The sequence below is a fragment of the Ceratotherium simum genome, chromosome 11 (assembly GCF_057802395.1).
Source record: "Ceratotherium simum simum isolate JZ-2026a chromosome 11, ASM5780239v1, whole genome shotgun sequence".
NCBI lineage: Eukaryota > Metazoa > Chordata > Mammalia > Perissodactyla > Rhinocerotidae > Ceratotherium > Ceratotherium simum.
In genome coordinates this window covers 13,318,380-13,340,160 of record NC_141910.1, presented here as the reverse complement: position 1 = coordinate 13,340,160, position 21,781 = coordinate 13,318,380, and the positions used below count along the sequence as shown (strand labels likewise).

Genomic DNA, 21,781 nt, shown 5'->3' with positions numbered 1-21,781 from the left:
ATGATCAAACGGGATTTATTCCAGAGATGTAAGGATGGTTTGACATCCACAAATCAATGTGATACACCACATTAACACATTAAAGGATACAAATCCGGGGCCGGCCCGGTGGCGCAAGCCGTTAAGTGCGCGCGCTCCGCTGCGGCGGCCCGGGGTCTGCTGGTTCGGATCCCGGGCGCGCACCGACGCACTGCTTGGCAAGCCATGCTGTGGCGGCATCCCATATAAAGTGGAGGAAGATGGGCATAGATGTTAGCCCAGGGCCGTCTTCCTCAGCAAAAAAAGAGGAGGATTGGCGGATGTTAGCTCAGGGCTGATCTCCTCACAAAAAAAAAATAAATAAATAAAAAAAAAATAAAGGATACAAATCATATGATCCTCTCAATAGATGCAGAAAAAGCATTTGACAAGATTCGACATCTATTCATGATAAAAACTCTCAATAAAATGGGTGTATAAGGAAAGTACCTCAACATAATAAAGGAGATATATGACAAACCCACAGCTAACATCATACTCAACAGTGAAAAACTGAAAGCTTTTCCTCTAAGAACAGCAAACAGACAAGGATGCCCACTCTTGCCACTTTTATTGAACATAGTATTGGAAGTCCTAACCAGAGAAATTAGGCAAGAAAAATAACAAGCATCCAAATTAGAAACGAAGAAGTAAAGCTGTCACTAGTTGCAGATGACATCATTTTATATATAGAAAAACCTAAAGACTCCACCAAAAAACTATTAGAAATAATAAATGAATATAGTAAAGTCGCAGCGTACAAAATCAATATACAAAAATCTATTGCATTTCTATACACTAACAATGAACTATCAGAAAGAAAAATTTTTAAAAAATCCCATTTACAATTGAAACAAAAAGAATAAAATACTTAGGAATAAATTTAACCAAGGAGGTAAAAGAACTGTACACTGAAGACTATAAGACATTACTGAAAGAAACTGAAGAAGACACAAAGAAATGGAAAGATATTCCATGTACATAGATTGGAAGAATTAACATTATTAAAATGTCCATATTACCTAAAGCAATCTAAAGGTTCAATGCCATCCCCATCAAAATCCCAATGGCATTTTTCACAAATATAGAATAAAAGATCCTAAAATTTATATGTTAAAAAGACCTTTAATAGCCAAAACAATCCTGAGAAAAAAGGACAAAGCCAGAGGTATCACACTCCCTGATTTTAAACTATACTACAAAGCTGTAGTAGCCAAAACAGTATGGTATCAGCAGAAAAACAGACACAGATCAACAGAACAGAACTGAGAGCCCAGAAATAAACCCACACATTTATGGACAGCTAATTTTCTACAAAGAAGCCAAGAACATATAATGGAAAAACAAAAGTCTCTTCAATAAATGGTGCTGGGAAAACTGGACAGCCACAAGAAAAAAATGAAACTGGACCACTGTCTTACACCATTTCCAAAAATTAACTCCAAATGGATTAAAGACTTGAATATAAGACCTGAAACCATAAAACTCCTAAAAGGAAACATAGGCAGTATGATCTTTGACGTCAGTCTTAGCAGTGTCTTTTTGGATATGTCTCCTCAGGCCCGGGAAGCAAAATCAAAAATAAGCAAATGGGACTACATCAAACTAAAAAGCTTCTGCATAGCAGGAAACCATCAACAAAATGAAAAGACAACTGACCAAATTGGAGAATATATTTGCAAATCATATATCCAATAAGGGGTTAATATCCAAAATATGTAAAGAACTCATACATGGCTATTATCAAAAAGACAAGAAATAACAAGTTATGTGTTGGAGAGGATGTGGAGAAAAGGGAGCCCTCATACACTGTTAGTGGGAATGTAAATTGGCAGCCATTATGGAAAATGGTGTGGAGATTTCTCAAAAAATTAAGAATAGAACTACCAGGGGGCCGGCCCCCTGCCTAGTAGTTAAGTTCAGCGTGCTCTGCTTCGGTGGCCCGGATTCAGTTCCCAGGTGTGGACCTACACCACTCATCAGCAGCCATGCTGTGGCAGCGACCCACATACAAAATAGAGGAATACTGGCCCAGATATTAGCTAAGTGCGAATCTTCCTCATGCAAAAAGAGAAAGATTGGCAACAGATGTTAGCTCAGGACGAATCTTCCACAGCAAAAAAAAAAATATGATCCAGCTATTGCACTTCTGGGTATATATCTGAAGAATATGAAAACACTAATTCAAAAAGATATATGCACCCCTACATTTGTTGCAGCATTATTAACAATAGCCAAAACTGGGAAACAACTCAAGTGCCCATCAATGGATGATTGGATAAAGAAGATGTGGGATATATACACAATGGAATACTATTCAATAAAAAAGATGAAATCTTGCCATTTGTGACAACATGGGTGGAACTTGAGAGTATTATGCTAAGTGAAATAAGTCAGAAGGAGAAAGAAAAATACCATAAGATTTCACTCATATGTGGAAGATAAAAAACAAAACAAGGAACAAACAAAACAAAAACAAACTCAAAGAAGCAGATAGCAGATTGGTCATTACCAGAAGGGAAGGAGAGTTGGGAGAGGGCGAAATGAGTAAAGGGGGTCAATTATGTAGTGACAGATAGAAACTACACGTTTGGTGGTGAGCATGTTGTGGTATATATAGATGTCAAATCATAATGTTGTATACCCAAAACCTATACAATGTTATAAATCTATGTTACCTCAATAAAAATAAATTAATAAAGATTAGTACTCTATAGCCTAGGTGTGTAGTAGGCTATACCAACGAGGTTTGTGTAAGTACACTCTATGATCTTCACACAATGAAATCTCCTAACGACACATAGAAGGCATCTCCGTTGTTAAGTTACACATGACTGTATCTTGAAGAGATATCTGCACCCCCATTTTTATTGCAGCATTATTCACAATAGTCAAGACATGGAAACAACCTAAGTGTCCATTGATGGATGAGTGGATAAAGAAAATGTTATATTTCTATATCTCTATCTATCTATCTATCTATCTATCTACACAAAAATGGTAATTATGTGAGGTGATAGTTGTGTTAACTAACCTTATTGTGGTAATCATTTTACAATATATACATGTATCAAATCATCATGTCATATACCTTAAATTCACACAATGTTATATGTCAATTATATCTCAATAAAGCTTGGGAAAGAAAGAAAAAAACCAGTGGTGAGCACCTAATATGGTAACATAACCTGAGCAGACCAGCCAGCCACCTTATGGCAGATTTATTTTATTGGATCCCTGCCAGTGTATTGCCCATACTAGAACAGACATTTATTCTAAATATGGATTTTTCTTTCTTACTCATCATGCTTCTGCTATGAAAACCATCCTTGAAATTACTGGACACTTTATTCCTGGAATAATACTTTATTCCTATGGTATTCTGCACAACATAGTTTCTGGCTAAGACAGAAGTAAGGCCATGGGCTGGTACATACAGAAATTGGTGGTCTTGTCATGTACCTCATCACCCAGAAACAGCTGAGCTGATAGAATGATTAAGTGGTCAATTAAGACTCAGTTACTGAACCAGCTGAGAGACAACTGGGAAAGCCAGAGGAGGGGAGTGGGTACTCTACAGGCTCTGAACAAGTAACTAATATACAGTGCTCTTTCTCCTATACTTAGAATACATGGATCTAAGAACCAAAGGGGTGAAAGTGGTAATGTTACTTTTCAACATTACATCCAATGACCTACTTGAAAAATGTTTGCTTCTTGTTCCTTCAATTTTTGGCTCTATTGGTTTAGAGGTCTTAGTACCCAAGGAATTAATGTTTCCACCATTGGACAAAACACAGGTTCCACTAAACTGAAAGCTGAAACTGTCACCTGGCCATTTTATGCTCCTTATGCACCTGGATTAACAGGACAAAAAGGAGATTACTGTTTGGCTGGGGATTATCAAAGGGAAATACTATCATCAAAGTGAAATAGGAACGCTGCTCCAAAACTGAGTGAGAGAAGAATATGTCTGGAACAAAGCGATCCTCTGGAACACTTCCTAAGAATGACATATGCCGTAATAAAAGTTAATAGAAGATGACAGTAACCCTATATGGGTAGGGTTACTCAGAAATGGTGGTTTGGGCCACCCCAAGGGTAAAAAAGCCCGCTGGCTGAGATGCAGGCTGAACATGAAATAGACATTATAGTATTACAGTAATGTTCTGTAACTTGTGCCCAGTTGCAGAAATGAGGACTCTAGGAGCCATCTTATTTTTCCTCACATTATGCATATGCATATGTAATTATATATATGTGGTTAAATACCTATTTAGAGCTATACCTTTTAATTTTCCTTGCATGTTCTATTTTATATAGGGTGGATGTTTTGGTTATCTGATGCTATGTAACAAACCACCTCAAAATTTAAGGGTTTAAAACAACAATTATTACCTTTCATAATTCTGTGAGTTGACTGGGTAGTTCTGATTCACACAGTATGTTAGCTAGACTGCATCTTTCCAATAAATTTCCTTTTTAATTAAGTTGACCAGAGTCATTTCTATTGCTTATAACCTTAAAATACCAATTGGAACAGAAATTGGTAGCTGAGAGTGTATCCTAAGCAAAAGGCCCTTGAAGAAATATGGGATATTTGGAATTGATCATCAGGCCAAGATAAGGCAAAAGGCAGTGAAACTCCAATTAATATTGGAGGAGAGGAAACTAATAGCTCATGGAACCCAGTGGAGAAACAGCAAAGTTCTATGGAACTGGGTAGCAGATGTGTGGAATATACTCCAGAGCATGCTCACAGGGGTACCTTAACAAAGCGGTCCTAGAGGCAGAGATGGATACTATATATGAACTCAACAAAATGGACTTCCCTTGACTAAATCTGATCTGGCTACCACTGCTGTTGAGGACCCAATTGCTGACAACAGCATCCAACTGTGAACCAGTAATATGGTAGCAATCCTCAAGGGGATCAGTGAGTTGAGACAGTAATTTTGTACTCAGAGGAATAGAAACTTACTGCATATTTTATGTTGTCCTTACTGGTTTATCATATACGAAATTTATTATATATATACATGCACAGAGAGACACACATACACATATACATATATAAAACAAAATTTCTCTCTACATATGTCACATATTTTATAATTTTTTTTTCTAATTATAAAGGCATTATAAAAATGAAGCTATTAATGGATTAACTTAGACGTCAGTGGATATGACTCATGCTAAGGGAGAGTTTGCCCCCAGGAGTCAACTGCAGGTTATAATCAGCTTCTCCTCCACCCACTCAAGCACCTGGAGATATACTTCACTTTCTGCCCACCTAATGCCCCAGGAGCCAGCTGGGAAAGGAAATTAAAGGTGCCCTAGTAGGCAGACATGTTTATCAGCTCCAGTGGAACCAAATTTATTCTGAAGTTCTATTCAGCATCTTTTGACCAGCCAATTCAATTCAATCTGCATTCATTTCATTAGACAATGTTTACCAAGCACCTCCTTATATGCCAACATTGTTTTACGCACAGGCATGCAAAACAGACAAAATCTCTCTCTCATGGGGCTTGCATCCTAGTAGGAGGAGACAGACAATAAAAACACAAATGTTGGATAAGCGCTAAGAAGAAAAATAAAGCATGGGTAAGGCGTGGGTGTATTGGGTTATTAGAGAAAGCCTCGCTGATAAAGTGAGCAAAGACTCTGTGGATGTGTGTTCCCTGCAGTGGGAACAGCAGGGGCAAGGGCTCTGAGGTGGCAGTAGGCTTTGCGTATTGTGGAACAGTGAGGAGGGCAATGTGGCTGGAGTGGGGAGAGCAAGAAGGATGGGTAGGAGTTTAGATCTGGAAGTATCTGGGTAGGAGCCAGATCATGTAGGCTCTTGCAGGCCATGGTTAGGACTTTGGATTTCATTCTGAGTGAGGGTGAAAGCCCTTGTGAGGTTTTAAATAGAAACATAAAATGCTCAGATTAATAATTTAACTAGATCACTCTTGTTCCCCTGTAGAGAATGGTCTATGATGGAAACTAGTTCCATGCCTCTAAGTCTCTTCATTTTCAGCCACATCCAAAAATGTAAACTCCTTCCATTTCCTCTTGCTGCAGGGATTTCATCTGCATATTTCTGCAAGTCTTCTCCCCCACTGCTGACCTCCTGCCTCCAAAACTGTCCTGCAACTGCAGACAACCTTCTCTACCCCCCCAGCCTCTCACCTCATCCCGCCCTTCACTGGCACCAGCTTGCTCCTGAGGACGCAGCTGTCCTTGCAGCCTCTGCAGGGCAGGTTGACAGTTTCCCATGTTCCGCTTACAACAGGGCTAGGACTTGGGCTGTACCTGCTCCTACTGCCCCACTGGAAGCTTCTACTCTGTATGGTTCAACAGGAAGGAGCACAGACTGTGTAGTCAGACTGGATTTGAAGACACATTGCACCCCCTCTTACTGGCTGGGTCATATTGGGCAAATTAACTTATCTGAGCCTTGATTTCCTCACCTCTAAAATGCTTTGGTGAATTGTTGTGAAGATTAGAGGAGGCAATTACTATAAAATACTCATCATAGTGCCTGGCACTCAAAAAACCTTAGTCTTCCCTTCCCTCCTGTCCCTTTCATGTCCATATGGCCTTCCTTGTCCCTTATCTGAATAGTGTGCAGGGAGAATGTGGCATCTGACCCACCTTCTAATTCAGCTTCTCTCTCTATCCTCGCCGTTTTTATTGACCACATGGGGAGACCTGTTTCAGGAACTCACTCCTGTAGCTACAACTTGGACCTTTTAAACTCTAGTATTTTGTGTACTTAGTCTCTGAGTGCTTGTTGTCCAAGTCTGACAGCTGCATCTCGGAGCTTCACCTTCTCCCCCATTTGGCTTAGACTTCCTCCTGTGGATCAATGAGGGCTTTTGGCTTTAGGTAACAGAAGCTGACCCTGGCTAGCTTCAGCAGAAAAGGAACCTATTAGAAGGATATTGTAGGGCTCCTAGAACCAGTGGGAAAGCTGGAAACCAGGTTTGGAAAAGGGATGGTATTGTATGTTAGACTTATCATCCAGTAAATATTTATTCCCTCTCCTCCATCAACCTCCATGGGAAAAATATGATGTTAGATTGGCCCATGTGATTTGCTTTGGCCAATGAAAGGTGGAAGGAAATGACAGTGTGTTTGTGGCCTTGAGAGGCATTTGTGTTTCCACTCACCTCTCAGAGCTTCCTACCTCCAACATGCAAGGCGAATTCTTTGGGTAACCTGCTGGTCCCAGAATAATGAAAGTCTCATAGAGTAAAGTCACCCCAATCAACTCAAATACTGCAGCCTGAAACAGATATCCCCAGGCAACCAGCTGGTGCATAAGCAAGAAACGGTGCTTTTTATTATAGGTCACTGAGATTTTGTGATTTGTTTGTTACACAGCATTTAGTAGGAATAGCTGACCAAGAAAGGCAAGAACCAAGGAAGGCTGGGGAGCAAGACTCATAACTAAGGTCATGCCAAAAGAACCAGCTGGCAAGGATATCTCTTCTTGTTCCATTGGCTGTTGCTACTGTTGAACTCTCATCTCTGCCGCTATGAATATGTTCTAAGCCAGTGCTTTTCAAACTTTAATGTGCCTATGGGTCAGCTGGGGATATTGTTAAAATGCAGATGTAGTAGGTCTGTGTGGGGCCTGAGATTCTGCATTTCTAACAAGCTCTCAGGTGATGCTACTGGTCTCCAGACTATGCTTTGAGTAGTAAAGTTCTGAATTGTTCTGCTGTACCCCATAAGAGTCAAAGTCACAGGTGGCAGCATCCAAACGTGTGAATCTAGGTTACACATCCATGCCCTAGCTGCTAGGTGGCAGGGAGAGGGATGACTTTCTGTAATGGGTGGGAAAGCACTGTATTGTCCTTGATATTTTACAGGGAAAAGAAAGGAGTAGTTCTCAACCATTACTGTGTGTCAGCATTACTTGGGGGTGGTTTAAAGATCAGATTCCTGGGCACCAACCCAGACTTCCTGAATCTTATTATCTGGGTGATGGGAGCTGGGATTCTTCAAAAAATATATACCTCAGGTAATACCGGTGAAGGTGGTCTGTGGGCAACACTTTAACATGAATAAAACCCAGGAAACATGAATTCAACCAACTTCTTGCCCCACTCGCCTGAGCAAAGGATCTTTATTGGCACCTATCTTTTCTCTCCTCTATGAAAAAGCCACAAACTTCTCCTGTCTGAAGGTAATCTCTCCACCTGAATCACCCATCATCCTCTTTGCTTTCATCAATTTTCTCCTTTTTTGGTTTCTAGCTTCAATGTCTTTCCTTCCTTTGGGACAATCTTCTCAGCACACTGATATACTCAAGTGTCTTCCATATTAAAAAAAAAAAAAAAAAACTTCCACGGTTCCTTCCCTGCTCTAGCTATACAACCTTATCACTTTCCTTTTCTTTCATGGCCAAACTCCTCCTTTCTATACTCAATGTCTTGTTTTCCTCACCCCCAGTCACCTCTCAACTGCTGCATCTGGAGTTTGCTCTCAATATTCCATCAAAATAATTCTTGTGCAATTCTTGTGCAATAATTTCTTAATGCCAAATTCAGTAGACACTTTTCATTCCTTATTTTATCTTTCTGCTGCATTCGATGCTGTTGACCTCTCCCACCTTGAAACTATTTGATTTCCCCTATTCTATAACACCACTGTTTTTGTGTTCTTTTCCTATCGCTCTGGCAGTCCCTTCTCCAGTCTGTGTTCCCCCCTTTCTCTTTTGGCATGTGTGTATTATTTAGGGTTCCATCCTTGGCACACATCTGTTTTACACTGAGTTATGACTTCCTCTAATATCTATATGCTCATGGTCAGCAACCCACACCTTCCTCTTCCCTGAGGCCCAGATTTGTATATACAACTGTTAACTGAACATCCTTACCTGGATATCTCTCAGGCATCTAAAACTCAATATACTCCAAATTGAACTCATGACCTTTCACTTCAGACCTACATGTTCCTACTTCTATAGTTCCATCATCAGCTTGGTTGCCCAAACCAAAACCAGGGATTTATCACATTCTTTCCTTTCCATCTTTCTTCCCAACATCCAGTCACCAGGTCCTACTGATATCACCCCCTCTGTAGCTTTTGCGTCCATCCTCTCCTCTCTGTCTCTAGGCCACTATCTGTGTTCTGTCAGTCGTCATCTGAAGTACTGTTGTAACTTCCTTACTGATCTCCTTTTCTCTACCAGGGCCCTCCTCCACATTACCATGTGGTTTTGTTTCTAAGAAGAATGGGTGAAAAAATATAGGGAAACATTGGTGTAACTTAGGGATACAACCATTTCTTTAAAGGATGATGTGTTTGAAGGATGATTCCAGTTTGTTGTCTGGGAGGCTGACTCAAATGACATCAGTTTGTCTTTCAAACTGTCCACTTGGAATGTGGAAGCTGCTGAACAGGCTTAAATATTTCAGTTGTAGACACTGGGATAGCTTGCCACCAGCTGATAGAAGATCTAATTACTTCCTCACTTATACCTAACTTTATACCTTCATTAAGAGTCATCTTTGAAGAAAGTCATTGTATGCAATCGTAGCAGGAGGATGCAATGAGAGTAATGGCTCAGCCACATGGACCAGTCCCAGCTTTGGTTCATACACTATAGAGAGCAATAGCTATTACAGTGACCTTTGAAAAAAATTGTGGTAAAAAATACATAACATGAAATCTACCCTCCTAGCAAATTTTTAAGTGTACAGTACAGTTAACTCTATTACAAGGATTACCGAAGTTCCTTAATTCATAATTGTATTACTGGCTTCATGAAAAGTATCCCCATGGTTGCCTCCAGGGTGATGTTTTGGAAATCAAATGCAAGCAAGACTGGACATTGATTTCTAAGGGGCAAGTCTGTCTATGTCTCTCCATAGATTGTAAATCCTCCGAAGGCAGGGAAAGTGTCATTCAATCTCTGTTGCTTTAGCATCTGCCAAAGTGACTGGCATTTAGTAGCTGGTCAATAAATATTTGTTGAGGGGGCTGGCCCCATGGCTTAGTGGTTAAGCACGCGCACCGCTACTGGTGGCCCGGGTTCGACCCCGGGTGCGCACCAATGCACCACTTGTCCGGCCATGCTGAGGCCGCGTCCCACATACAGCAACTAGAAGGATGTGCAACTGGACATACAACTATCTACTGGGGCTTTGGGGAGAAAAAGGGGAAAAAAAAAGGAGGAGGATTGGCAATAGATGTTAGCTTAGGGCCGGTCTCCCTCAGCAAAAAAAAAAGAGGATTAGGGCCGGCCCCGTGGCTTAGCGGTTAAGTGCGCGCGCTCCGCTGCTGGTGGCCCGGGTTCGGATCCCGGGCGAGCACCGACACACCGCTTCTCTGGCCATGCTGGAGCCGTGTCCCACATACAGCAACTAGAATGGATGTGCAACTGCGACATACAACTATCTGCCGGGGCTTTGGGGGAAAAATAAATAAATAAAATCTTTAAAAAAAAAAAAGAGGATTGGCATGGATGTTAGCTCAGGGCTGATCTTCCTCACAAAAAAATAATAAAATAAAAAAATAAAAAATAAATATTTGTTGAGTAAATGCCATTGGAGACTTGGGGCTGATCCAGAGCTGCCAATGTGACAAGGTATAGCCTTAGGGTTGAAAGGTAGCTAAAGAGGGATGTAACTTGATTGGCTGTGCTGTAAACTGATGATCTGGTGTAATCTGCCTATGCATACTCTTTTCCCATTTTAAAAGAAAAGCCTGAACCTTCACAGGCTTGGGTTTGAGAAGAGAGTCTTTTGGTGGGAGAAAGCCAGCTGACCCTGCAGTTCCAAGTGGCCCCCTGAATTTCCTCTTTCACAGGCAGTGGGCTCAGTTTGATGACTCCTGTCACTGCCATGCTGGTCCACATGTTTCGAATGTTCTAGCTCAAGGGTCATCAGAGACTCTTTCACTGGGTTTCCCTTAGCACAGCTCTGGCAAGCTGAAAATTCATAATATTTTTACAAACTAAAAACTTCAGCAGCCTCTGGCTTCAGGGAAGTCCAAGGTAATAGTAATTTCCCAATTCATTGGTTCTGTTCCTTCTTCAAATAGTGCCTCATCTCCCCCTTTGCCTCCAGGTAGTGGTGATATTAAAAATATTTAACAACTGGAATGGCAAGGGCATAGACCAATCAAACCAGAGGCTCAAGCTGTAACAGGCATTAACCTTTTAGTTTTTGGATCTCAGAGAGGTAAGTCTGGGGCAGCAGAAGGTAATGGGGGTGGAGAGGGAAAGTGTACTTGGGGCACTGGCTGATTACCAATGAATATAGAAGTATCTCAATATTTTAACAACGTGTATAGCTGTACCTGTCCACACCAGATGAATGTCAGCCCTGCCTCCAGGTATTTCTGGGAGTTTTCAGTCTGTTGTACATGACTTCCCCAAGAAGCCCAGCTAGCTGTCATGTGATGGGTGCTGGGCACTGTTGCCACTCCATGAGTGGACAGTCTCTCCCAGTCACACTGGCCTCATCTGATCATGGCTGCAGTTTCTCCTGGGTTGTTTCATCTCTGGAACACTAATTCTTCCAGTAGACTCTAAAATTGCTTCTGCTCTTGCCTGATAGGCCCTATGGTCTTCAGTGGGCATCCAAGCTACCTTGGGCTTCTCTGGGTACTATCACCAAAGTCTTAAAGCCCTCATGGTGCCCTGATTTTCTGGACATCTATGGTAAAATGGGAGAGAATGCCTCTTTTTCCATTTAAATTCTTTTTTGCAAGAGGAGTACCAAAAATAGCATCCACTTAATCATTCATTGGATAAATATTGAGGGCAACTATATGGCAGGCATAATTCCAGGTGTTAAAGTTGTGAAAAAAGGTCCTTGCTTTCATGAAGCTTATATTCCAGTGAGTACAGACAGAAAATAGACAAACATACATAATGTTAGCTAATGTTAGATGTATAAAGAAAACTAAAGAAGAGTGATGGGTTGGAGAAGGATGGAGGTGCTAAGGGTAGGGATGCTATCTTAGACTAGGTGATCAGAGAAGATCTCTGACATTTGATCAGAAACCTTAATAAAGTAAAAGAGTGAGCAATGGGGGTATCTGGGGGGTTAGCAAATGCAAAGATTTTGTAGTAGTTTGCATGTATTCCAGTGATATATGGTTATAATGAATCAGTTTCTTCACTTTTTACTGAATCCTTCTGGCCTTTGCCTTACTATTGAACCTCCAAAACCCAATTAAGATTTCTTTCCTCTATAATAGAAAGCTTTTTGCTCCCCTCAACTCTGTTTATCCAGAAAAGAAGAGGGAGAAGAAGAAAGGAGGAGGAGGATGATGAGGCAAAAACAATGGATATAGTGGGGGAAAGGAGGACATGATGCCCTTGCTCTCTCTTTCACTTCCTTCCTAGATGAAGGAAGGAGTAGGCATGCCCCCATGAGTGGGAAGGTCTAGTCTGAGCAGCCCCTCAGGCCTATGGGCACATCAGACTTGTGGTGTGGGAATCTGTACCATTTTGAGTTGCCTGAGCCCAATTTTTTATGAACTCATTCAGCTGTAGTCCTGCTATAGGAAGTGATAGCCAGGAACCTGAACCATAAGTCTCAGCTGTAGGACCCTCTGTTCAAGGTGTATGGGTGGGTGCCATCCTCCCCAGAGGTCTCCACCCATCTTTTCCCATCCTTTGGGCTCCTGCCTTGACAGACGGCTATTACAGAGAATGGTAATTTTTTCTTCTGAGGGCAATATCAGTCCCTAATTTATGTTTAACATTTTTAGCTAGGACCCTTTGTCAGAATCTCAGGCAGTATGCAACGTAAACTTATTATACATCTATGTATCTATGTATTTGTCTATAAACAACATTTGCACAGCACTCTTAGCCAGTGCCGGAGTCATTACAATGTGTTATGGGTGGTAGAAGTGTGTGTGTGTGGGGTTTCTGATAACTCCAAAACTTCGCTCTTATATATATCTCCCCTACAAGACCTTAAAACTGAGTCTAAGGTGGCTATAATGGAAGATGGAGCTGAGGGCTAAGGAGGCACAGCGTGCTCAGAATCACCACTCTCTTCTGAGGAGTAAAGCTCTCTGTTCCTGCGTTGAGTGCATCTTGCCTAGCTTCTTCCTTCCCAGAGAAACAGGAATGTCTGAATTCCATTTTGGGTGAAAGCTGAACTCCCCAAAGGGGTAACAGCAGGGAAACAATATGGAGAATACACGGAACAGGAAGAGTCTGAATGATAAGGGGTTTAATCTTACTACAGTGGGTGGCCAGATTTTTCCGTGCTCTCAGGGAATAAGAACCCCCAGCTCCTGTCCTGTCTTCTTGTTGCAGCACCATCTTCAACACCTGCTGCTACTACTATTACTAGAAGGAAGCATCAACAGGGGCGTTCTCTTGGCCATAGAGAGACAGGTGCTGGGGGCGGCATTTCTGTTTCCTAGCACAGTGCCTTGAACCTAGAAAGCACTCAGTAAATCTTTGATCAGGAGGTATTGTGCCTCAGAGCACAAACCAGAATTCTAGTAATTGGGAATGCACCCATACACAGTAAGTTTAAAACTGGCATAGAACTTACATAATTCCTTTAGCTTAATTATGTCAGTGCTCTCCAGCCAATGATCACTGGGAATACACCTATAGTTCAACAAAGTTGGACTTATTATCCACCCCTTGCAACAAGGGAGAACACACGTGGGGAATCACGTATCTCAATAAGTATCTCAATAAGAGGATGTTGTTAGAACTTACAGGATTTGGGCTTGTGTTAGTGATTTTGGGGAAGGTTCAAAGAGGCAAGGCTTTACTCTGAACTAAATGATGTCAGGACGAGGGGGTAATTCTATGACTGAGTATCTTAACGAATCTTATCTAGAAGAAGGGAAGAACAGAGTGATGATAGACCTATAATTGGCAAAGAAGCAGCAGTTGCTCAAATTAGTTGGAAGAGGGAGATGTTTAGTATGTTTATGTTTGGCACAGTAACACTGTTTTTATTTGTGTTTAGACAAGATTATGAGGTGGTCTTGTTTTTTATTTTATTTTTTTTTGGTGATGAAGATTGGCCCTGAGCCAACATCTATTGCCAATCCTCTTTTTGCTTGAGGAAGACTGTTGCTGAGCTAACATCTGTGCCAATCGTCCTCTACATTTTCATATATGGGATGCCACCACAGCATGGCTTGATGACTGGTGCATAGGTCCATGCCCAGGATCTGAACCTGTGAACCCCAGGCCACCGAAGTGGAGCTAGCGAACTTAACCACTACGCCACCAGGCCAGCCCCAGAGGTGGTCTTATTTTTTGTCTCCCTTCATCACAGTCACAGAGTGACCTTGTGTGATGTCGATGTTCTGTGAGATTGCTTATGCTCAATAGGAAAATATCATGGCATAGCTGTGAATGCCAGGCCAGCTCGTAAGAACACTGAAACTTAGTTATTAGTGTCAGACCAGTTCCCACATGCTGGAGAATGTAGTCATCCTAGGCAATACCCCTAAAATTACCCCACCAATGTTGGTTCAATATCATTGCCAATTTATCTCTGCTATTGTGGGGTAATACCATGAAGAATTTTTGCTGGACTCCACTTTAATTATGGCTATCTCCTTAGGTAATAGTAAAGCATCTCAAGATTCTTTAATTTGCCATTCATTTCATAGGGGTTCCTGAAGTGGTCAGGAAATCTGTTTCTAAAACATTTCAAGTCATTGACTAACCCAAAAACATGTACTATAAGTATAAATATTTGTTCTTTTATCTTTTATTAGCTGATAGGTCTGGGCCAGGGCAATTATTGGACTTACAGAAGACCTGGGATGGCATTGACTCAGCCAGCCACTTACTAGGTAAGAGACTTGGGGCAAGTTATTTTTCTGAGCCTTAAGAGTCTTCAAAAATGAAATGGTAAGAATACTTGTTTCACAGAACTGTAAGCATTTAATGAGTTACCATACAATAATTAACGAATAATACCTACCCCTAGGTCCTTCACATTGGTTATCTCCTTTAATTATCGCAACTGTCCTATGCGATGGCCTATTATCCTCATTTTACGGAGGCTCAGTTACACCACTCTAAGTGAAGATGCCAAGATTCAAACTCCCATCTTTCTGATACCAGTGTGACACTTTTCCACTGGTTCAAGCGCCCACCATACAGTGTGTCACACAGTAGGCCTCTCAACCTTTAAAATTTATAATTTGCAAGTTTGGTTATCATGGGTTTAGTTCTAGCGTCTCATCTCCCCTCGGTGCACGGGCAAAATTTAGTTATGGCCCGGCCTGGCCGAGGACTAAATTATCCCCTCCTCCGAGAGGAGCCCAGTCCAGTCCGAGTTTATTGTGACCTTACAGTACTGTGAGAAGGATCCCAGCTGGTGACGGGGTCGACGCGGTGGCTTCTCCCGTCGCCAGCCCCCTACTCCGCCTTCCCGCCCGCCCTCGGCGGGGCGTCCCTAGCAACGCGCGCGCTCACTACCGGCCCCGCCCCGTCGGCGCGGCGAGGCGCGGGGCGCGAAGCGGTCTTTGCGCCTGCGCGCGGCCGTAACCGCCAGTCGGCTCACTTCCCCTCCCCGCCCTCCGCCCTCCGTTCTGCCCCTCCTCCTCAGCTTCCCTGAGCCGGACTCCAATATGGAGCCCGAGGACCTGCCCTGGCCCAGCGAGCTGGAGGAGGAGGTGGAGGAGGAGGCGGAGCAGGTGGATACTTTGGACCAGGACGAAGCGGACGTAGTGGAGGAGATGGAGGAAGAGGAGGGACGGGAGCTGGACGCGGACTTGAACTACGAGAGTCAGCCTCGGGAGAGTACTGACGACGAGGACGACGAGGAGGCCAAGGCCTGGCTGCAGGCGCGCCCCCGCAGGACTTTGCCTCCGCAAAGTCGGAAGCAGTCGCTTCCGAGGCACTGCTACCTGGAGGGAGAGCGGACCGGCTCGGAGGAGGTGAGCTGGGCCGGGGAGAGGTGTGGACCGCGGTCGGGGCAGGGTGACGTGTGTCCCGGGCGCTCTGCCTGCTCTCTGCCGCGGCTGCCTCCTGTTCGCTGCCTGTCACGGCGCCTGACGAATAATAAGCGCGCTTTTAAAGGCTTGTAGGGGCCATCTCGCCTCCTGGGCCCCGATGCTTGCCCAGGTTCTGACTACTCCAAGTATCCCGTTCTTTCTCACAAAGACTTCTCTTGTTTCCTCGCCTCGGTGGGTCCCGGGCCTTCTGAATGACACCAGATGTTCAGAGGAGCCAATATTCCCAGTGTGTGTCGTTAAGAAACTCTTTTAGGGAGGAGGTGGGGCTTGTCGTGCCCTGAAGGAGGGGAAAAGGGCGGTGTCGGAGTGGAGAGAGTGGTTGCCCAGGAACTATTTTGTTGGGGAGACAATTAGGAGATTAGTTTGCAGGGCTCCCCCTGAGGGAGTAGTGTGGATTATGTACACCGCATGATTAGTCAGTCTCAAGAGGCTCCTCGCCTGCTGTGCTTCTCCGGACCCTTGTTTGTAGCAATAAAGGGGTCCCCAGCCGGTAGGAGGGGCTTAAATATGCAGGACGTTTATGCTGCAGTTCCAGACAGTCTGGAAAATGAGAAAGCACAGGGTAATACACAGTGGAGAAAGCTGATTTTATGGTTGGCTCCTGAAAATCGTTTTGAAAATAACTGCATTTAATTGATTGCTTTTCAGGGAGAAGAAAAGGTTTCCTATCCAATTCGTATATCAAGTCTTCAGACATTTATTAAGTTTTTAATCTGTGCAAGGTACATTGTGGGGACAAAAAAAAGCCTAGGGTTTATTGTCTAGGAATGCTCCTTAGACAAGATGTAAACTGTGTAAAGTACAGCAGTTGAAAAGACAGAGAAAAGGCTATATAGACCTGTGCTGTTCAGTATAGTAGTAACTAGCCATGTGTGGCTCTTTACATCTTAATTAGTTAAAATTAAATAAAATTAAAAACTTAGTGTCTCTGTTGTACTAACCACGTTTCAAGTGCTCAGTAGCCACACTTGACTAGTGGCTGCTCTATTGAACAGTGCAGATATAGAATAGTTCCATCATCGCAGAAAATTCTATTGGACATTGATGCTGTAGACTATTGATCATTGAAGAGCAATAGTTGTTTTGCCTGGTAAATAGTCCAGTGCTTAATTCATTGAGCATATATTGAGCATTCACTGTGGGCCACACATTGTGCTGGATGCTAAGGAACCTTGGTGAACCTAAACATTTTTTATCTCTGCCTTTCTAGTGTTCACAGTCTAGAGAGGAAGGCAGACAAAATGCAATTGGTTACATAAATGAACATGGGATATCTTTCCATTTATTTAGATCTCCTGTAAATTTGTTTAAGAATGTTTTGTAGTTTTCAGAGTATAAGTTTTGCACTTCTTTTCTTGAATTATTCTACATATTTTATTCTTTTTGGTGCTATGTAAGTGGAATTTTTTTTTAATTTCATTTTTGGATTGTTCATTGTAAGTGTATAAAAAGACAATTGATTTTTGTATCTTAATCTTGAATCCAGTAACTTTGCTGAACTTGTTTATTAGTTCTAATAGATTTTTGGTGTACTCCCTAGGATTTTCTATATGTAAGACCATGTCAAATGTGAATACATATAGTTTCATTCTTCTTTTGCTATCTGGATGCCCTTTATTTATTTTTTCTTGCCTGATTTCCTTGGCTAGAACCCCCAGTGTAATGCTGAATAGAAGCGGTGAGAGTGGATATCCTTGTTTTATTCCTATTTTTAGGGGGAAAGCATCCAGCCTTTCACTAAAAGTATGTTAGTTGTGGGTTTTTCATAGATGTCCTTATCAGATTGATGAAGTTTCCTTCTATTCCTAGTTTGTTGAGTGTTTTTAATCATGAAAGGGGTATTGGGTTTTGTCAAATTTTTCTATTTATTGGTGTATTACATTAATTCATATTACATTGTTAAGTCAAGTGCGCATTCTGGGGATAATTTACTTCATCATGGTGTATAAATATTTCTTATGTTGCTGGATGTAGGAACATATATATATATTAATTTGCTAGTTTTTTTTTAGAATTTTTGCATGTATATTCCCAAGGTATTGATCTATAGTTTTCTTTTGTTGTTTTTGTCTGGTTTAGTATCAGGGTAAGATTGGCATCATAAAATGAGTTGAAAGTGTTCCTTCTGTTTTTGGAAATTTATGAAGGATTGGCATTAATAATTCTTTGGCTGTTAGATTACACCATATGGGTCTCAGCTTTTCTTTTGGGAAGTATTTTAATTACTAATTTCCTCTCTTTTCTTGCTATAGGTCTATTCAGATTTTCTATTCCTTCTTGAGTCAGTTCTATTAGTTTGTGTTTTCTAGGTATTTGTCCATTTCTTCTAAGTTATCAGATTTCTTGACACAGTTTTCATAGTATTCTCTTCTAGTTCTTTGTATTTCTGTAAGATTGGTAGTGAAGTCCTCTCTTTAATTTATGATTTTAGTAATATGAGTACTCTCTTTTTTTCTTGGTGAGTCTAGCTAAAAGTTTTTCAATTTGGGTGATATTTTCAGACCCAACTTTTGTTTTCATTGATTTCCACTATTCTCTATTTCATTGATTTCCATTTTAGTCTTATTTCCTTCCTTCTGCTTTTTTTGGGTTTAGTTTTTTCTTTTCTAGTTTAAGGTGCAGGGGTAGGCTGTTGGTCGAGATCTTTATTCTACAGTTATGCATCGCTTAATAATGGGGGTATGTTCTGAGGAATGCATCGTTAGGTGATCTCGTTGTGCAAACATCATAGAGTATACGTACACAAACCTAGATGGTATAGCCTACTATACACCTAGGCTACATGGTACTAATCTTATTTTTTTTTAATTTTTTCTTTTTTTTTTTGTGAGGAAGATCAGCCTTGAGCTAACATCCATGCTAATCCTCCTCCTTTCGCTGAGGAAGACCGGCTCTGAGCTAATGTCTATTGCCAATCCTCCTCCTTTTTTTCCCCAAAGCCCCAGTAGATAGTTGTATGTCATAGTTGCACATCCTTCTAGTTGCTGTATGTGGGACGTGGCCTCAGCATGGCCGGAGAAGCAGTGCGTCGGTGCGCGCCCGGGATCTGAACCCGGGCCACCAGTAGCGGAGCGCGCGCACTTAACTGCTAAGCCACGGGGCCGGCCCTATATGGTACTAATGTTATGGGACCGTCATTATAAATGCAGTCCATCATTGACTGAAATGTTATTATGCAGCTCTGATTGTATTTGTAATATATACATTTATGGCTGTAAATTTCCGTCTGAGCACTGCTTTAGCTGCATTCCATTAGTTTTGGTATGTAGTGTTTTTGTTATCATTTCAAAATATTTGAAAAGTCTCTTTGTGATTTCTTTTTTTGACCCATTGGTTATTTAGGAGTCTGTTGCTTAATTTCCACGTATTTGTGAATTTCCTCAGTTTCCTTCTGTTATTGATTTCTAATTTCATTCCATTTTGGTTGGAGAATGTACTTTTCATGACTTTAATTATTTAAAATTTTTGAGGCTTATTTTAGGGCCTAACATATGGTCTATCCTGGAGAATGTTCCATGTGTGGTTGAGAAGAATATGTATTCTGCTGCTCTAGGGTGGAGTGTTCTATAATGTCTGTAGAGCTAGTTTGTTTATAGTGGTGTTCACGTTTTATATTTCCTCATTGGTCTTCTGTCAAGGTGGCTTTTTTTTTTTAATTAATAGACTTTTTGAGGAGCAGTTTTATGTTTACAGAAAAATTGAGCAGAAAGTACAGAATTTCCATATACCTCCTCTCCCTCACCTGTTTTCCCTATTATTAACATCTTGCATTAGTGTAGTACATTTGTTAGAATTGGTAAGCCAATATTGATACATTATTATTAAAGTACATAGCTTATATTAGGGTTCACTCTTTGTATGTTCTGTGAGTTTTGACAAATGTATAATGACATATATCCACTATTACAGTATCATAGCTTCACTGCCCTAAAATCCCCTGTGCTCTACTTACTCATCCCTCCCTCGTTTCTTCTGAAATTCTGGTAACCACTGCTATTTTTACTGTCTCCATTGTTTGGCCTTTTCCAGAAAGTCATATAGTTAGAATCATACAGTATATAGCCTTTTCAGAATGGCTTCTTTCACTTAGTAATATGCATTTAAGATTCCTCCATATCTTTTCATCGTTTGATAGCTCATTTCTTTCTTTTCCTCTTTATTTCTTTTTCTTTTATTGTGGTAAAATATACATAACATAAAATTTACCATTTTAATCATTTTTAAGTGGCTTTAAGTACATTCACGTTGTTGTAAAACTGTCACCACTATCTATCTCCAGAACTTTTTCATTTTCCCAAGCTGAAACTCCAGCATCTCTGCCGTATCTGAGTCTGGTTCTGATGCTTGCTCTGTCTCTTCCAACTGTTTTGCTTGTTTGTTTGTTTGTGTCTTTTAGTATGTCTTATAATTTTTTGTTGAAAGCCAGACATGTACTGAATGAATATGATATGAAAGGAACTGAAGTAAGTAGGCCTTTAGTGTAAAGTTTATATTTATCTAGCTAGAGGTGAGGTTGTGTTTACTGTAGCTGTAGGTGTCAGAGGCTAAAATTTCCTCTGGTGATCTTGTTTTTGTCTCCCCTGTTATCTTTGGGTTTCTCTAAGGACTTCTTCTTAAGTAAGGTCTGAGATATGCTGTTCTTTCAGTTATATTCCAGTTACTATCAGAATCCCTGTTGATGCAGTGATAAAGTGTGGGTGGAGGGAAAGTGCTCTATAGTCCTGTTATTGGTTCTTAGTCTTTCCTGTGGGCTGTGATCTTTACTAGGGTTTCTCACTGTTCTCTCCTTAAGTGAGATAGGCAGGGCAGAAGGGGCTGGAGTTGGGTATTTCTCTTTTACCATATTGAAGGCTAGAGCAGGCTAGAGGAGGCTAGAGTGAGATATTTCCCTTCTCCTAGGTCAGTTAGTCTCTAGTAAAACCCCAGTCAATTAGGCTTTGGTAAAATAGTTTCTTTTGACGGGGGTGTCTTGTTAAGAACAGAATGCTCTGGGGCCCGGCCCAGTGGTGCAAGCGGTTAAGTGCGCGCGCTCCGCTGCGGCGGCCTGGGGTTCACTGGTTCTGATCCTGGGTGTGCACCGACGCACCACTTGTCAAGCCATGCTGTGGCGGCATCCTACATAAAGTGGAGGAAGATGGGCATGGGTGTTAGCTCAGGGCCAGTCTTCCTCAGCAAAAAAGAGGAGGATTGGCAGATGTTAGCTCAGGGCCAATCTTCCTCACCAAAAACAAAAAACAAAAAACATGAGGGTAAAAATAAATGCAGAAAAAGTGTTGGAAAAATTAACTCACACTCATAAAAAAGAAAAAAAAAAAGAACAATGCTCTGGGCATGTGTCAGAATGACTACTTTTCCCCTCCCCCTGCCAGAAGCAGGAGGAGATTTTTCTTTGATCTTAACTGTGGGAACCTGGTACAGTTCCTGGAGGTAAAACTCATAAAAATGTGGGGGCCTTTCCAAGGCTGACTTTCCCTGGAGTTTTTAAATCTCAAGATTGTTCACCCTGAGCCTCTGGCAATTTGTCAGTTATAATTTAGATTTTCCTACCATAGTGCTGGTTCCTGTGGTGGTATCTGCTCTTGGGATTCTGCTCAGTAAGTTGTGATTCTCTGTATCTGCTTGTCTGTCTCTTCAATTTTGGAGACTGTGGTTTGCCTTTGATTTCAGTTCTCTAATGAAGAATTGTTAATTTTCCATTTGTTGGGCTTTTTGCTTTTTGTGGGGATGGGAGTGATGACTGCCTAACCTCTTACATGCTGAACCAGACCTCTGTTTTGTTTTTGTTGTTTTTTAACAG

At 41.5% G+C, this 21,781-nt stretch overlaps 1 protein-coding gene across 1 annotated transcript in view; it reads left to right on the top strand.

Moving 5' to 3' along the window:
- The first annotated feature begins 15,582 nt into the window (after positions 1-15,582).
- Positions 15,583-21,781, top strand: part of ALMS1 (ALMS1 centrosome and basal body associated protein) — a 226,413-nt gene continuing 220,214 nt past the window's right edge. The window contains 1 exon segment of the mRNA XM_087436571.1: positions 15,583-15,906. Within this exon segment, the coding sequence (XP_087292697.1) occupies positions 15,598-15,906 (309 nt within the window). The 5' untranslated portion in view covers positions 15,583-15,597.